General features: G+C 33.5%; 1 protein-coding gene across 1 annotated transcript in view; it reads left to right on the forward strand.

The window, feature by feature from the left end:
* CSMD3 (CUB and Sushi multiple domains 3) overlaps positions 1-17152 on the forward strand; it is a 1391498-nt gene that overhangs the window by 1319633 nt on the left and 54713 nt on the right. The window contains exons 55-59 of the mRNA XM_052651435.1: positions 2022-2195; positions 3372-3557; positions 5426-5599; positions 7885-8067; positions 12230-12406. Coding sequence (XP_052507395.1) covers positions 2022-2195; positions 3372-3557; positions 5426-5599; positions 7885-8067; positions 12230-12406 — 894 coding nt within the window. The remainder of the gene's footprint in view (positions 1-2021; positions 2196-3371; positions 3558-5425; positions 5600-7884; positions 8068-12229; positions 12407-17152) is intronic.

The following is a 17152-nucleotide window of genomic DNA, read 5'->3' on the forward strand; positions in this document are numbered from 1 at the left end:
GGGTGTGTTCAGAAGTATAAAAAACCATTCACTATGAAAGTGGAAGATATATTAGAATGCGTGTCATTACTCTTTTGGATTTGGAACAGTTTTTTTATTGTTTTAATAAAAGATCTCACTAGTTCAGCAAATATTCATCTAATCTCTTAAGTTAATTTAGATGTGAATTTACACATGAAGGATAAAATGAATTTTAAAATATTCTAGTACTTTTTCTTTCTCTCACTGAATACCCAGTACTCAGAGTTACACAATATTTCACATCACAATTTATCCTATTTTGGATTGAAAAGTAAATTATCCATGTATTTTTGTTTTTTCTCCTGATAATTTCCACCAGCGATCACTGATATTTGTATTAAAACCGGTGTTAGGAAATGAGGATAAACACTGTAAACATGTTGTAGTTTTAACATATAGGATTAAATGACAAAGATTTTGGAGGCTTCAGAGAAATAATTCATGGGGCTTTTAGTATGAGTTCACATATTTATAAATTCTGTCACTGTCAACCTCATATCCAATCAACAGTATTTTATTGGAGTTCTAGTTTAATGGAAAATACATTAGTGTGTTAAGATTTAATAAGATAATAGAGCATACAGTTATCAAAATTGCTTATCTGTGTTGTGTGTGCATGTAATAACAGACCATCTAATGATTTAAAGACAGAAATATTATGCTGGATCTATACCAGTTTTTTTTCCTTTCATTATATAAAGAAAGTGAAGTCAGTCAGTCATGTCTGACTCTTTGCAACCCCGTGGACTGTAGACTGCCAGGCTCCTCCATCCATGGTATTTTCCAGGCAAGAATACTGGAGTGGGTTGTCATTTCCTTCACCAGGGGAATCTTCCTGACCCAGGAATCAAACCTGGGTCTCCTGAACTGCAGGCAGACTCTTTACTGGCTGAGCCACTGGGGAATCTCCTCATTATATAAAGGCATAGCCAACTAACACTACTACTTTTCTTGCTGAATAATTGGGACTATAAATGAAAACTGGCGCCTGAGGTAAAACAAGCACAAGTTTCTCTATTAATAAGTTTAAACAGGAATAAGATTCAGTTACATTTTCAAATGAATGGTCGATATTAACATTACAGCAGAAAATTAATTGCTGTTGGGTCATTGCGAAGTATTAAAAGTGACGTCGTCTTTCACTGTGCCCAATTATGAAGCAGTATTACTGGAGTTGCTATGATTAATTAGTGAGATAATGCAATAAAACAGTTCATAGAAATACGATGTGTTTGGGAAAACCAAGCACTAAATAAATTCTAAAAAAGAGCTTTAAAATGATTTAAATAGTTCATCTAATTTCTACATCTGTGACAGTATTTCCAAACAAAACTGCTAGGTTATCAAATATCAATAGTGAAGAAAATATACCAGTAAGGTTGTTTGGTTTAGGGAATGTTAATATTGGTATCTCAATATATTAAGAATTCTAATACAGCATAAGACATCATTTTTATTGCAGTCATATTAAGCTATTCTTCAAGCACACTTTTGTTTATCCATTAATTATAAAAAATGATTGCATAAATAATATAAGAAATGATTTCAAAATTAAATACAAAAAATTGCCTTCATTTATCTTCAATTCTTAAGCCCCACTAGAAAAGGAAAGTTGATTCAGTTTCATTCCTTTTTGCCGTTAACTAGTTATGTGAACTTCAATCATTCCCAAATGTCTTTGAATTTCAGTATTCTTCCCTAAAAAGAAATAAAATGAAAAGTTACCATGGAACTTTTAATATCTATGCACCACTTGCATACCATTACTAGAATTACAAATAATTGTCTACTCTCTAACATAATATTGCAATGATTCTACTCTATTGGACCAGTTTGGCTTTCTAAATTGTTCCTTTGCATTAATAAAATTAAGTATTTTTTCCTACAAAAGTGGCCTTCTTTCCACATTCTTTGAGGTAATTAAGTGTACTTTTCATTTAATAATTGATAACCAATTATTCTATTCTGTGTCTTTCCCAACCCAACCTTGTTGCTATTAGCTGTGAGCTGTGGTCACCCTGGTAGTCCAATTTATGGAAGAACAAGTGGGAATGGATTCAATTTTAATGATGTGGTAACATTCTCCTGCAATATTGGGTATCTCATGCAGGGGCCAACAAAGGCCCAGTGCCAGTCCAACAGACAGTGGAGCCATCCTCCACCAGTGTGCAAAGGTAAAAATCTAACCGTATTATAGCTGAGAGCATTGTAATAATATGTCTATATAAACACAAATGGTAATATTTGAAACAATTTGGGCAAAACAGTAGAAAATTAATAAAACAAATATTTAATATTGATGTCATCTCATTACTAATGCTTTCTTTTATCTTATTTGTTAACTTTTTTAGAAGTTATAAAACTGATAAATGTTATTTCAGTTGCTTAACTAACTGTGTTATCTGGTACCTGTTCTATAGCTGTATATAAAGTCATTTAGCTCATTTTTACTTGCAGTTGGCTTCAGAATTAATAGAACTAATCTTCTCAGTTTATTTTTTCACATTTTTAAACATTGTGGAGTATAGTTAATTTACAATGTTATATTGTAAATTTTTGTTGGAGTATAGTTGATTTACAGTGTTATGTTAGTTTCAGGTGTTTTATATATATATATATATATGTATGTATGTATATATCTTTTTAAGATTCTTTTCCCATATAGGTAATTACACAGTATTGAGTAGAGTTCCCTGTAATATACAGTAGGTCCTTATTAGTTATCTAGTTTATATATAGTGATGTGTATATATCAGTCCTAATCTCCCAATTTATCTCCTCTCTTCCTCCTGGTAACCAAAAGTCCATTTTCTACATCTGTGACTCTATTTCTATTTTCTAAATCTTTCTCTGTCTGATTTACTTTACTCAGTATGACAATCTTCATATTTTTGGAAAAACAATGTTTGAGGTTTATATTACCGTAATACCTGTGTTTGTTAGGAGTTTGTTTATTGTTCTCTCTATGGAAACATAGAGAATCATTTGTATTTTTTCTGTTTGCAAAGAAGTATGATATATTTCTTAGTCTGATAAAATACAACTCAATTATCATTTTCCTCCATTTTCTATAACCATAGGTTGAAAGGTATATTTCTTTTTTTATGTATCATTCTTTATAAATCTGTGTGCAGTATATTTACAGAGTTGCTGTTGTTTAAAATAGGTTTGCAAAGAAGCTCTCCTGTTTCCAATATTTTCAGCCATATATCCATAGTTCTTTATGTTAATTTTCTTGCTTGAATCTTTGTTTTGTTTGATAAAATTTACCTTTGAAACTAAGTTTCTAATGAAAATTTATATATTATATTATCCTAAATATATATTTTAAAAATGTGTCATTTGTTTAGTGGTCAACTGTTCTGATCCTGGAATTCCAGCCAATTCCAAAAGAGAAAGTAAAATAGAACATGGGAATTTCACCTATGGCACTGTGGTATTCTATGACTGCAATCCTGGATATTTCTTATTTGGATCTTCAGTTTTGATATGTCAACCAAATGGACAATGGGACAAACCTTTACCAGAATGTATCAGTAAGTAGATAATGTGAACTCTTCCTTGAGAAAATGCCCTGAAACCAACATGTATATTTATTGTCTTTATGAAATATTAGAGCTGTGTATCAGAAGGAAGTGTATTGATTGTACTTTTTTATTGTTTTGAAAGTGCCCTTCCTGTATTCTACCAATTCAGTGCCCGTGTGCCACCCATATTAATATTAATATGATTAATATTTCTCTATTATTCCTTGATTTTAAACCTTCATGCAACAGACAGAATATTAAAGGCAGATATAGTTCATACTCTGTGATGTTGCCATTCCACGAGAGGCAAGTATATTTTTATTTTCTCTTGTACTACTATTTCAAATTTCATTTAAAGCAAAATGAGTCAACATAAATAGCCACCAGGGCTGCAAAATGCTTGGGAAAATTAGAGTGTTACTTAAAACTCATTGACTTTAAATATTTATCTTATACAGGCACATGCATATATGAAATGTTAATATACATTGTCTTTAAGGTAGTAGGAATATGCATACATTTTGTTATATGTATTTTTGGAGCTATAGAATATAAATAAAATAAATTATAGCAGTTTTGCATATAATTAACATGTATAGTGAGAAAATAATTTAACAGAAATAAATCAAAATTATCTGAAGACAGATAAATGAACTTGAATTCTAGGCATTCAGCTTATTGATAGGACTCAGTTACATTTGCTTCTCAGAGTTGATGAATATTGGACATGATAGAAAAGAAACAATCATTGTGCAAATAATTTTTAGTTGTACTAAATTGCTAAATTATAAAATCATTTTATGATTGTTTTATTTAGAGGTACTTTATGTACATGCAGTTTTTTAAATAGTTGTGGCATCATTTATGTACTCATTCACGAACAAAGAAAAATTTATATAGTGCCTATCTAATTTCATATACTATGCAGATAATTCAGTCAATTGTTGATCCCTTGTTTAAAATGTATTTGATTTCTTTTTGTAGACTAGTTAGTCTAATGGTTTAAGTAATTCACTTATCCTTGTATGGCTACAACATGGAAGTTAAAAATCTTTTATAGGACCTTATAAACATGAACTTCTTCAGATATTCATACCTCTCATATACTTTTTACCTTTTCCTTATTTTCTATAGCACTTCCTGGTAGTGTGCTATTTACTCAGGGGTTTTATTAAGTTTATATCTCATGTGTGCTATTTAATACTCATCATATTTAATACTCTAGTCATAAAAGGGAACACATAGTAAGTTCCCAAGCTACTTCTAGCTTATAGAGAATTCTCAGTGTTTTAACATCTGATTCTGCTCAACTTAGCTGTATTTTGGTTGATAAGCCTCTGAGTATTTTCGTTTTACAGGATGATTTATTTATTAATGGTCAGGAGTAGAATTTAGACTATATATGCATAGTCTGAATCGTGTGCCACAGATCCATCTTCCATCCTTCTCCTTTACCCTCAAAGTTTTTCCCTTTTAATTTCTGTAGGGCATTTTGAATTCTATATGGAATCCTATAACATTATTTAGCCAATCCATACCACTCCTCTCCCTATCTTTCACATCCTTACCTAGACAAATGAATGTTTCCAATCTATGTACATGTGTATATAAACAAACACCCACCACCCCAATACATACAGGCATATTGAGTCAGTCATTTAAGCTTACTTACAGTGTTCCTGTTAAACTCATACTCAGGGTGAGTGGGCTAACAGAATAACTCCTGTAACTTCAACTTACGTGTAAATGTTTGATTTTCAGAGGATGTATATAGTGGAACAGATAATTCTGATTCATTAATATTTCAGAAAAAGTTGGTGCAGGTTGTTCGATAGGAGATATAAAAAATTTTTATATCCAATAATTATGTATTGTAGTGATTGACTGTGGACACCCTGGCGTTCCTCCTAATGCAGTCCTGTCTGGTGAGAAGTATACTTTTGGGTCTACTGTTCACTATTCCTGCACAGGAAAGCGTACACTTCTAGGCCAATCATCAAGGACTTGCCAATTAAATGGCCATTGGAGTGGATCACAACCTCATTGTTCAGGTACCAGTAGGAAAATTGGATGATGTTTATTGGGAATTACATTATGAGTATTATGATTGGGGTTATTTTATTAGTAGTATTATGATCAGGGCTTCCCGGGTGGCTCAGTGGTAAAGAATCCACCTGCTAGTGCAGGAGATGCAGGTAATATGGGTTCAATCCCTGGGTCAGGAAGAGTCCCCGGAGAAAGAAATGGCAACCCACTCTAGTATTCTTGCCTGGAGAATTTCATGGACAGAGGAGGCTGGTGGGCTACAGTCCATAGGGTCTCAAAGAGTTGGACAGGACTTAGCAACTGAACTTGAACACAAAGCAATCTAAAGAGATACAATAAAACATTTCTCTTTTAAAAATATCGTGAGGGAAGCTATAACATTATTTTTACATTTATCAGAATTCTTAAGGTAATTTAGAATTTACAATGCAAATTAATACTGATCTTATATATGAAAAATTACAGGTGTAAATTTTGAACTGTGTTGTATTGAACATAAGTGGTTTTAGAATGCTACTTTCTGTGAAATGCTTTTATCCATTAGAATAGCAATTCACTTAGGCTTTAGCAATTCCATTTTAGCAGATATAAAAAATAATTTTCCCCAGAAGGTAATATTATATCAATGATATCCTGTTAGAATTCAGTTCTTTGTAACTGAACTTTTTAAGCAATTGATTATTTAATAGCATGATTTTAAAATAAAGTCCTAAATGTTTTAAATTAAACTAACCCATCAAGTTTTATGAGATGTTTATCTATCATAATTTGATTTGTTATTAAGGCAACAGAAAACTCCTGCATCTCTATAATCCCAATAGCATTTTCTTAGAATATGTAAACATTAAATCTATTTTTAATAATTTTTTCACAAAGTAAGCATTTGATAAATATTATCTAAGGTCTTTAAGCCACTATTTTTCTTCAATAATTGTTATTTCCGTTTTAGAGCTGTGAGGTTACCCTACTTGATACTATTCATTCTGTTTTTGTCTACCTGCCAGATATTAGTGCTTTTTTTCTGCCTATTCTTTTCATTTACATATTTATTTTTGTGTTATTGTATCTCTGTGGAGATCATATGATGACTTATTAGGAGTTGTTTCACATTATTCTTTTTTTAGAGGTAAAAGGTATGAAATAGTTCATTAATTTCAGTTATGTTAATTATTATGTAATTATGGTTAAATCCTATGAAGTCACTGCCTGGGACAGTGATAAATTATGAAAACTATCAGTTAATTTACAAACTCAGATAACTGATAATACACATAAACCCACAATCGTTTTCTCTGTCACACACACTCACGATGGATTAGAAAGCTACTACATAGTTGTAGAATAAAGTGTGTATAGATATATTTAAAAGTGAAATAGTGTCCTTAAATCTTCATGTGGTTATTAATATTGCATCATATGATGATAAGAAAGTATTAGAAAAGATTCCAGATGCACAGAGCATGTCAAAATTGGCATCTAGGTAGACAGAAAGCACTTTCAATGATTAAACATTCAACTCTCTCTCTCTGTTTCTCTGTCTCTCTCTGTCTTTTCTCTATCTGTCTTATTGAATACTAGTTGTGGCAACTTTAATTAGACATATTTAAGAAATGAGAAAAGGACTGAGCAAACCCTAAACACTATAGTCAAGAGAAACACCCTGTCATGAGCAAAATTCTTAACAACTTAAGTCAGAGTTTCTAGTCTTTGTTTATAATTCATTTTTGTACTTTTATGTATAAAAAGTATGGAATTTTTTCATCTTTGGTCAATGGTCATTAATAGAGAAGATTAAATGGTATAAGTTTAGACTAGAAATATTATACTTTAATATTTACATTTTCCAACACATCACAGTTCTAACAGAAACTGATTTTAATTCAGAGAAGAAGAGATGAAAATTGCCAATTCCACGTTCTAAATTTTAACTGTATGAACGCATCGCATTGTCATTTGAGCCCAAAGAATTGTCAATTATGAGTTTTCTATTACCTTGGTTAAGAACTAGACTTGGGAAATACTAATGAAATGTCTTCAACTTATTAGATGTTTCCAAATATCACTAATGTGGAAAATAACACCATGCTCCACAACTATTTTCTTTTTCCTTTAGGCTTTTTCTTATGACTGGAGTCAAATGGAAAATATGAATTATGATTTTACCCAGTCAACTTACCATATTAAAGCACAACATGAACAACAAAAAAATGCCCATAGGATTGATGGACTAAATCATGAATTTAATAAATGTTTATTGAATTAAATTAATTTGAACTGTACTGAATTGCAGGTGATGCTACTGGTACATGTGGGGATCCAGGTACTCCTGGTCATGGTTCTAGACAGGAAAGCGATTTCCGAACCAAGAGTTCTGTACGCTTTGCCTGTGATACTGGTTATATCCTTCATGGTTCAGAAGAACGAACATGTTTACCTAATGGCAGTTGGACTGGAAGGCAGCCAGAATGCAAAGGTAAAGTCAAGTAGAAACTAATAACATCGAGAGTGTTGGAATTTGATGTGGATCAAATTCAACTGTGTGCTGCTAAGTGAAATTACTCCTTCCAGTACTCTCTGTCTTCAACCATGGAATAAAAGTAGTAGTATTCCAGTTTTACCAATACTATCATATAAAAGAAATATGACAGGTAATAATTATTAATTTAGTCTCAAGTATGTCTGAAGTGTAATTTATATACAAACATTGTTCACATCACAGCAGATATCAGGATTGGAAAAGCTAAGAAGATATTTTTCCCCCATCACAGTGCTCTGTATTGTTGACAGCACTAGGAAAAAATTAGGTTTTTCTGACATTAGTACATTACCTCACAATATGTTTTAGTTTTCAGGTTTGTAGAAATGGTAAAATATAGAAAGATGTCTAAGTATACATGATGTTTTTCATTTATGGGTATTGCTAATAACCAGATCAGAGGAACCTGGTTGGCTACAGTCCATGGGGTCTCAAAGAGTCAGTCAGACAGAACTGAGTGACAAAGCACAGCACAGCACAGAATTGTTTGATTGATTCAGAGTTAACATGATCAAATCTTTACAATATTGACTATAAAGGAAATGTTGCAGGGAAATTATCCTTATAATTTAAATTGCTCTTTTCTGAGATTATTTTAGGGCAAAAAAAAAAAACTTGCAAAAGTATTTATGAAACTTGCTTGATGTTGTACCAAATGTATTGGTTTTATAAACAGAAAACAATTCCCTTCTTAACAGTTTTTTAATTGACTATATTTCAGAAACTTTTTATTATGTTTAAAACTATATCTATACTTTAGGAAAGGCATTCATCCCTTTTTAACTGGACTGAATTTAATAATGGTAAGAGAGAATTACAAATCAGTTTCTGTTATAGGTTGGAGAACAAAGTTGTTGAGCAAAAGACACGAAGTACGCTGTCTTCACTTCATTTCTCAAGCTTAATTACCAAAGGCAGTCTTTATAATGATGTTGCACATTATGTGGGTGATAGCTAAGTCAGCCTTTTGTTCAGCTGTACTGCAAAATATTTGTAGATGAAATGCAACCCAGTGCTAATCTTGTTTTGTTCATATATACATTATAGATAAAACAGAAGTAAGAGTTGTAGCAAATATAACAGAATTAATACTTTTCGCATAAAATGGAGTACATGCAAATCACCTGGTAAAACAGATTCTAGTAAATGAATAGAAAGAAGAAATAAACAGAAAATACAAAAGAGCAAAAAATTTTCAGTTATAGAAGAAATTCTACATAAGTACTAATCAGAAAATTATGGTTAAGCATCAAAGCATCATTTTTCATCTGTTTTAATATGAAATTGTAGTGTATGTGCAGCAAAACTAGAACTTCAAAGCATTTCTAGAGCCTTTAAATTACATTTTAGATTAATTTGATAAAATGCATATATATTGTTAGCTTTGATCTATTAACTCCATTTTTGAGAATTTTGTTCCTAAAGAAAATAAAAATATTGAAGAGAACACACAATCATAAAGATGCATTATTTTTATTTCAAACACTCTAACTACCAAAAACAGGAACCAATCTGACAACACTAGAAAAAATATCACATAGGCAATTGTATATTTACATAATGTGATAGTGAAAATACTAGAATAAGCCATGGAGCAATATGAGAAAATGTATCATACAAAGCTTAATTGAAAAATAAGATCAAAAGTATGCACTCTATTAAAATCATAGGAAATGATAGTCACTTGAGAGAAAAAAATAAAAGTCAATATAATAAAAATGACAATATTACAGAGAGGTGAAATTTGTAATATTTTTATTCTCTTTATTCCAAATGTTTTGTAGTGCTGCATTACTTTAGTAATTGAAAACCTTTCTGAGAATGCAATAGATTAACTATTAAATATTAAATATCTATTAAATATTAAAATATCAAATGAGTATGATAAAATATCTTAAATAAAAACGTACAGATTTAAAGAGGGTAACATTCTTTGACGAACTGACAAGGTTTTTAAAAATGATGGGACATGATATTGGAGGGGTTGTGTGAAAATAAGCAAACTTTCACACCATTGATACAAATGTGTATTGTTATATAGTGTTCTATAAAAACAAAAGTTGGCTTAAAGCTCAACAGTCAGAAAACGAAGATCATGGCATCTGGTCCTATCACTTCATGGGAAATAGATGGGGAAACAGTAGAAACAGTGTCAGACTTTATTTTTGGGGGCTCCAAAATCACTGCAGATGGTGACTGTAGCCATGAAATTAAAAGACGCTTACTCCTTGGAAGAAAAGTTATGAACAACCTAGATAGTATATTCAGAAGCAGAGACATTACTTTGCAGATTAAGGTCCATCTAGTCAAGGCTATGGTTTTTCCTGTGAAGAAAAACCATATGTGAGAGTAGGACTGTGAAGAAGGCTGAGCACCAAAGAATTGATGCTTTTGAACTGTGGTGTTGGAGAAGACTCTTGAGAGTCCCTTGGACTGCAAGGAGATCCAACCAGTCCATTCTGAAGGAGATCAACCCTGGGATTTCTTTGGAAGAAATGATGCTAAAGCTGAAGCTCCAGAACTTTGGCCACCTCATGCGAAGAGTTGACTCATTGGAAAGGACTCTGATGCTGGGAGGGATTGGGGGCAGGAGGAGAAGGGGACGACCAAGGATGAGATGGCTGGATGGCATCACCAACTCGATGGACGTGAGTCTGAGTGAACCCTGGGAGATGGTGATGGACAGGGAGGCCTGACGTGCTGCGATTCATGGGGTCGCAAAGAGTTGGACACAACTGAGCAACTGAACTGAACTGATATAGTGTTCTAATAATTTGGATAACTCTGTATATACTTAAAGTATTTTTCAGAACTTAAAATTATCCAGAAATTCCACTTTTAGAAATTTATCTTAAAAATAGGATCAATGTACATAGTTGTATATATAAGCTAGAGTATATTATAACCCAAAATGTTAGAGAAACTAAATTGAATTTCATGTTTATCAGCAGGAGATTGGTTAGAAGATCCTGAAAACACACAGAATGGAAAAGTACCCCATTACTAACCTTTATGAAAGATGACCTAATTATTATTTGCAAACTGTTTGTTTCCTGTCTACCCACAAACATATAGCACCACTACAAATGACAGACAAAATTAAGTATTTAAGATGTTGGGGTTCCCTGATGGCTCAGATGGTAAAGGGTCTGCCCAGAATGCGGGAGACCCTGGTTCGATCCCTGGGTTGGGAAGATCCCCCGAAGAAGGAAATGGCAACCCACTGCAATGCTCTTGTCTAAAAAATTCCATGGGTGGAGGATCCTGGTGGGCTACAGTCCATGGGGTCGCAAAGAGTCAGACATGACTGAGTGACTTCCTTTAAAATGTGTAATTATACTTCATATTCATACAAATAGCCTTAAAATTTGTAAAGTCTTAGGAAGTTTTCTTATACTGAAACAAAATTAGATATTGTGACTGACATAGGCTTCTTTTTTAATATATAAAAAATTCACTTATGCCATTGATGGCAAGTGGTTAAACATAATATGGAATAATCATATAAGGCATTTATGTTTGTGACTCTGTTGAGAATGTATTGAAATCTTAATGAAAGTCATTCCTACTTTGTTTTATTCAGTTTATTTTTGTAGACTTTGCTCCAGAAATACAGATTATAAAGTTTTAATGCAAACCAGTTATATAAAAACATACATGATGCTTATAATATTTAAGTGTATATTTTATATGCTTTCTAACAAATATAATTGTAGTAAATCTGTGTTGCTTCTCATTACATATCTTCCAGTTTTACATGAGTAGCTTTTTAGGCAGAGACTCTTAAAATCCTTCTCTGAAAGATTTTGTATTACCCGAAAGCAATACTCAAGTAATTACGTGCAAAGTTTTTACCAAAATGACTAACAAAAATCATAAAAAATTTGCTATTCTATGATTTGTATCCCAGTAAGTAAACTAATAAAATAAATATAAATTCATCTTGAATTTTAACTCCTCATAAAACAGACTTCAATGCTTAGAGGATTTTTATAGCTTCTTTGGACAATTTGAAACAATCATTTATTCCTTAACTGTTTGTGAGAGGATTCCTGAATGCACTATTTTTATATATACTCTTGACTATTTTGTTTTATAGCTGTACAGTGTGGTAACCCTGGGACAACAGCCAATGGAAAAGTCTTTCGGATTGATGGCACAACATTTTCTAGTTCAGTCATTTATTCCTGTGTGGAGGGATATATTCTTTCTGGACCTTCAGTTAGGCAGTGCACAGCCAATGGAACGTGGTCGGGAACTTTGCCTAACTGTACAAGTAAGTTTCTTTTCAATATTTTGAAATATCACTAGACATATGAAAAGTAGTTGTATAAACATGTATGTTTGTGTTTTGTATTATAATTAATCAAACCAGGCAAGAATTTGAATATTTATAGGTGGTTCAGACCATAAGGAATCTGCCTGCAATGTCAGAGACCTGGGTTCAATCCCTGGGTTGGGAAGATCCCAAGGAGAAGGGAGTGACAACCCACTCCAGTATTCTTGCCTGAAGAATTCCATAGACAGAGGAGCCTAGTGGGTTCTAGTCCATAGGGTCACAGAGTCAGACACGACTGAGCCGCTCTTTCACTTTCCCCTAAAAATGATAGTAGTGTTATGGTCGCGTGTATACTAGTGAGTTTAAGATTCAGCTTCCAAGGTATTATATAGGTAGAGAAAAGAGGGATTGCAGAAAATCAATGTTATTAAATATAATCTTACAGTATATTAAAAATAGAGATGAATTATCCCCTATAATCAAGACTAAATATATAACATTCAAGACTAAAAATATAATGAAATTTTATTTTGCCAATCTCATACACATTGATTCTTAACTTGGCTTTTTAAAAAGCGAACTGATTATTTATGGATTCTTGCACTGTTTAGGGAGAAGGCAATGGCAACCCACTCCAGTACTCTTGCCTGGAAAATCCCATGGACAGAGGAGCCTGGTAGGCTGCAGTCCGTGGGGTCACTAAGAGTTGGACACAACTGAGTGACTTCACTTTGACTTTTCACTTTCATGCATTGGAGAAGGAAATGGCAACCCACTCCAGTGTCCTTGAGAATCCGAGGGACAGGGGAGCCTGGTGGGCTGCCGTCTATGGGGTGGCACAGAGTCGGACACGACTGAAGCGACTTAGCAGCAGCAGCAGTAGCAGCAGCAGCAGCAGCAGTAGCAGCAGCAGCAGCAGCAGCACTGTTTAGGGAAGGCTTAGTGACAAATTTGCCCTCTTCAGATGTAAAAAACTTATGGCATTCTAGTGATTCAGCATCATAAAGAAATTACCCACTTGATGGATTTTTTAATGTACTTAAAATTCCTGTATACAAATTAATGCTTACCTATGGAAAAAAATAGAGTTTACCTAACAAACAGTAATTTATCCATTGGAAAATCATGGCTGCTTATATTAATTAAGAGGAACTGCAGCAGCATCATATAAATCATGACATTTTTGAAAGAAGAGCTGTTTAATGTCTGTTCAGAGACTCACTCAAGGAGTTATGAGAAGTTGCCAAAGTCTTTGAATGAAGTAGGTCTCAGGACACTAATGGAGTTTCTTGTGTATTGAAATTTGAACAGATTATACTTTTGAAATAGAGGCCTTCATTAAAAATAGTTTGTGAATATCAAAATAAATGGGCATAATTAAAATTTGTAAATGAGGAACTTACTGCTTCCAGGATTCAAAAAGATGTTGATGCTGAGAAGGTCAATAGTTCTTGATGGTGTCAATAATGGATCCACTCTTGGCTGATCTAGTAATTTCCAGAAATATATAAGATATACCTTGTACTGTGTGTTGGTCAATGATCCATCCCCTGCCACTTTTTTTTTTCTTTAACTCCTTTGTGAGTATTTGTACTTCCTGAATAAATGACTGAAAACAATCTATTTATAGGAGGATGTCATCAAAGTAATGCCATGTCCATATTTGTGATTCTGGAGAAAGTTGGTTGTATTAATAGTTAGTATCTTGCTTGAAAATTGTGTGTGATGGCAAGGCTGTTGAGATACTGTGTGGTTATTTTGTCTCTTGAAAGGGGAGGACAAACTACGGCTCAGAGCTCATTGAAATAAGCACTATTAGAACAATCAGCCAAATCTGCAGTAGCAAAATATTTTCCAGTTATTGATTTGAGTCAGTAATAAGTAATCTTCCTGGCCTTGTGTCAGTACCAGATACTGTTATATCTCATCTTTAGGAGTAGTTCTTTATTTCCCTTTGGACAGTTTGGTCTTGGCTTAATCAGGTTTTCTCCTAGGTCTCCAAAGATCTCTGTGAATGCGTGTCCTCTCTTGTACTCCATCTCATAAAATTCTGCTTTGTCCTTTTCTGTCCAATCCATCTTTAAAACTCAGGGAATCCACTTGGCTTTGCATGGGGTCCTTCTTCCCGTGCCCGCTGAAAAAATATCTTTGGGTAGTAAGATGAGACCATCATAGGACTCATCTCATTTGTTTCCTGTTACTCGAGGTTTACTGTGCTTTGCTGCCTGATGAAAGCTGTATTATTTATTTATTTTTTTTTTTTGAGGGGGAGTAGGGTTGAGGAGTTGTTTTAAAACAACTTCCTTGTTTTTCCGTCTTGAAGGAAAGAAGGTCTCCCACTTTTTTTGAAAATGTTTCATTTTTGTAAAAGTGAACAATTTAACAATTAAAAAATACACTTTACTCTTTTCATACTATAGGGCTTCCCTGGTGTCTCAGATGGTAAAGAATCTGCCTGCAATGCACGTGACATAAATTCAATCCCTGGGCCGGGAAGATCCCCTGGACAAATAAGCTTTGTTGTTTTCATACTCTACCACCTTACCTGAGCCTTTAAAACTCTTACCCAGTGTCCTTGAAATATTAGCTCAAATGGCACATTCGGGAAAAACCCTGCTAGGGCACTTCTTCCTCATATCCCTTTGGCTAAAACTGATCTCGCTCTATGCTGTTTAACTCTTCTATGGCAATTACTTATATCTCTAAACAATAAACTTCAAAGAGCAGTAGGAATCAGGGTTGTTTTATCTCATTGACCCTCTAGCCCATGATATGTAAATTTAGTAAATAGTTATTGACTGACTCATATATCTCATATGAGCTTTTTTTTTAGCTATTAGTACATATGACTTACCATTCCACTCCATCTTAAAATACTCATAGAAAGGGCTTGTAATTTTATACATAACCTGGCACATGATTCTGGTATATGCAAGTGTTAGTCACTCAGTCACATCTGATTCTTTGTGACTCTTTGGACTATAGCCTGCTAGGCTCTTCTGTCCAAGGAATTCTCCAGGCAGGAATACTACAGTGGGTTGCCATGTCCTCCTCCAGGGGATCATCCCAACCCAGAAATGGAACCCGAGTCTCCTGTATCTCCTGCGTTGCAGGCAAATTCTTTACCCACCTGCTGAGTCATCAGGGAAAGTGTTTTCAGTATACAGTTATGAAAAAGAATGAAATAATTAATACATTCAGAATAAAGTAAATCTGCTGAGTAACACATTTTTTCATGTTGAATAACAATTTCACTTATTCATGGGTAAATACCTAAGTGTTTATCTAAAGTGTTTGCCAGTTTTAGTTAAAATAAACAAATAAACACATCCTAATTCTTAAGACTGATATTGCATTAAATTTTTTACTGAATCGTCTTTGTTTTCCTTAGGAAATTTTTAACCAAGTTAAAGACACTCAACCAAGACAGGCTGGCAGGAAATAACATATCAAAATATAAACTCCTTTTTTGTGTAAGTCCTTTAAGGAGAAGTATTATGTTCAGTAAGGCATTTCAAGCATTCGCTTTTAAATGATATATTGCTGTTAAACTGAAAACTGAAAATTTTAATTGTTGATTTACTTCTTCAAATCTCTAAAAAACTGCTAAAATCTAGTAGCAACCCAAACCAAAGGCAGAACTAAAATTATCCTTCCAAAAAGAACAAAGAAGTTTCAGTGAAAAGTAAAACAGATTAAACTTTTATAATTAAAGAATTTAAGATACTGAAAATGTTAATACACAGTGATCCATTGCTTAGAACCAGAGTTTCAGAGTCTTTCTTGTTAATTTGCAATGGAAGTTGATTTAAACATATGATTGATAGAATAGTGTAACTTTAGAGCTGGAAGAGATTGTGGCATAGACTCACATGCATAGGTCAGGAAACTGAGGCACCAAATCATTTAATTGACTTAGTAACTACTAACTTTGTCTATGTGAATCTTAACAAATTGTGGAAAATTTTTAAAGAGATAGGAATATCTGACCACCTTACCTCTGTTCTGAGAAACCTGCTTGCAAGTCAAGAAGCAACAGTTAGAACTGGATATGGAACAACTGACTGGTTCCATATTGGGAAAGGAGTACATCAAGGCTGCAAATTGTCACCCAACTTATTTAAATTATATGCTGAGTACATCATGTGAATGCTGGGCTGGATGACTCACATGCTGGAATCAAGATTCTGGGAGAAATAACAACAACCTCAGATATGCAGGTAATACCACTCTAATTGCAGAAAGCAAAGAGGAACGGAACTAAAGAGCCTCTTGATGAGGGTGAAAGAGGAGAGTGAAAAAGCTGATTTAAAACTCAACATTCAATAAACTAAAATCATGGCATCAGTCCAAATACTTCATGGTAAATAGATGGGGAAAATGTGGAAATAGTAACAGATTTTGTACACTTGGGCTACAAAATCACTGTGGATTTTGGCTGCAGCCACAAAAGTAAAAGACGCTTCCTTCTTGGGAAACAACCTATGATAAACATAGATAGTTTATTAAAAAACCTGGGATATTGCTTTGCCGACAAAGGTCCATCTAGACAAAGCTTTGGTTTTACAGTAATCATGTACATATATGAGAGTTGGACCATAAAGATGGCTGAGTGCTGAAGAATTGGTGCATCTGAATTGTGGTGCTACAGAAGACTCTTGAGAGTCCCTCAGACAGGAAGGAGATCATACCAGTCAATCCTAAAGGAAATCAATCTGAGTATTCCCTGTAAGGCCTGATGCT

Source organism: Budorcas taxicolor, chromosome 14 (genome assembly GCF_023091745.1).
Source record: "Budorcas taxicolor isolate Tak-1 chromosome 14, Takin1.1, whole genome shotgun sequence".
NCBI classification, from domain to species: domain Eukaryota; kingdom Metazoa; phylum Chordata; class Mammalia; order Artiodactyla; family Bovidae; genus Budorcas; species Budorcas taxicolor.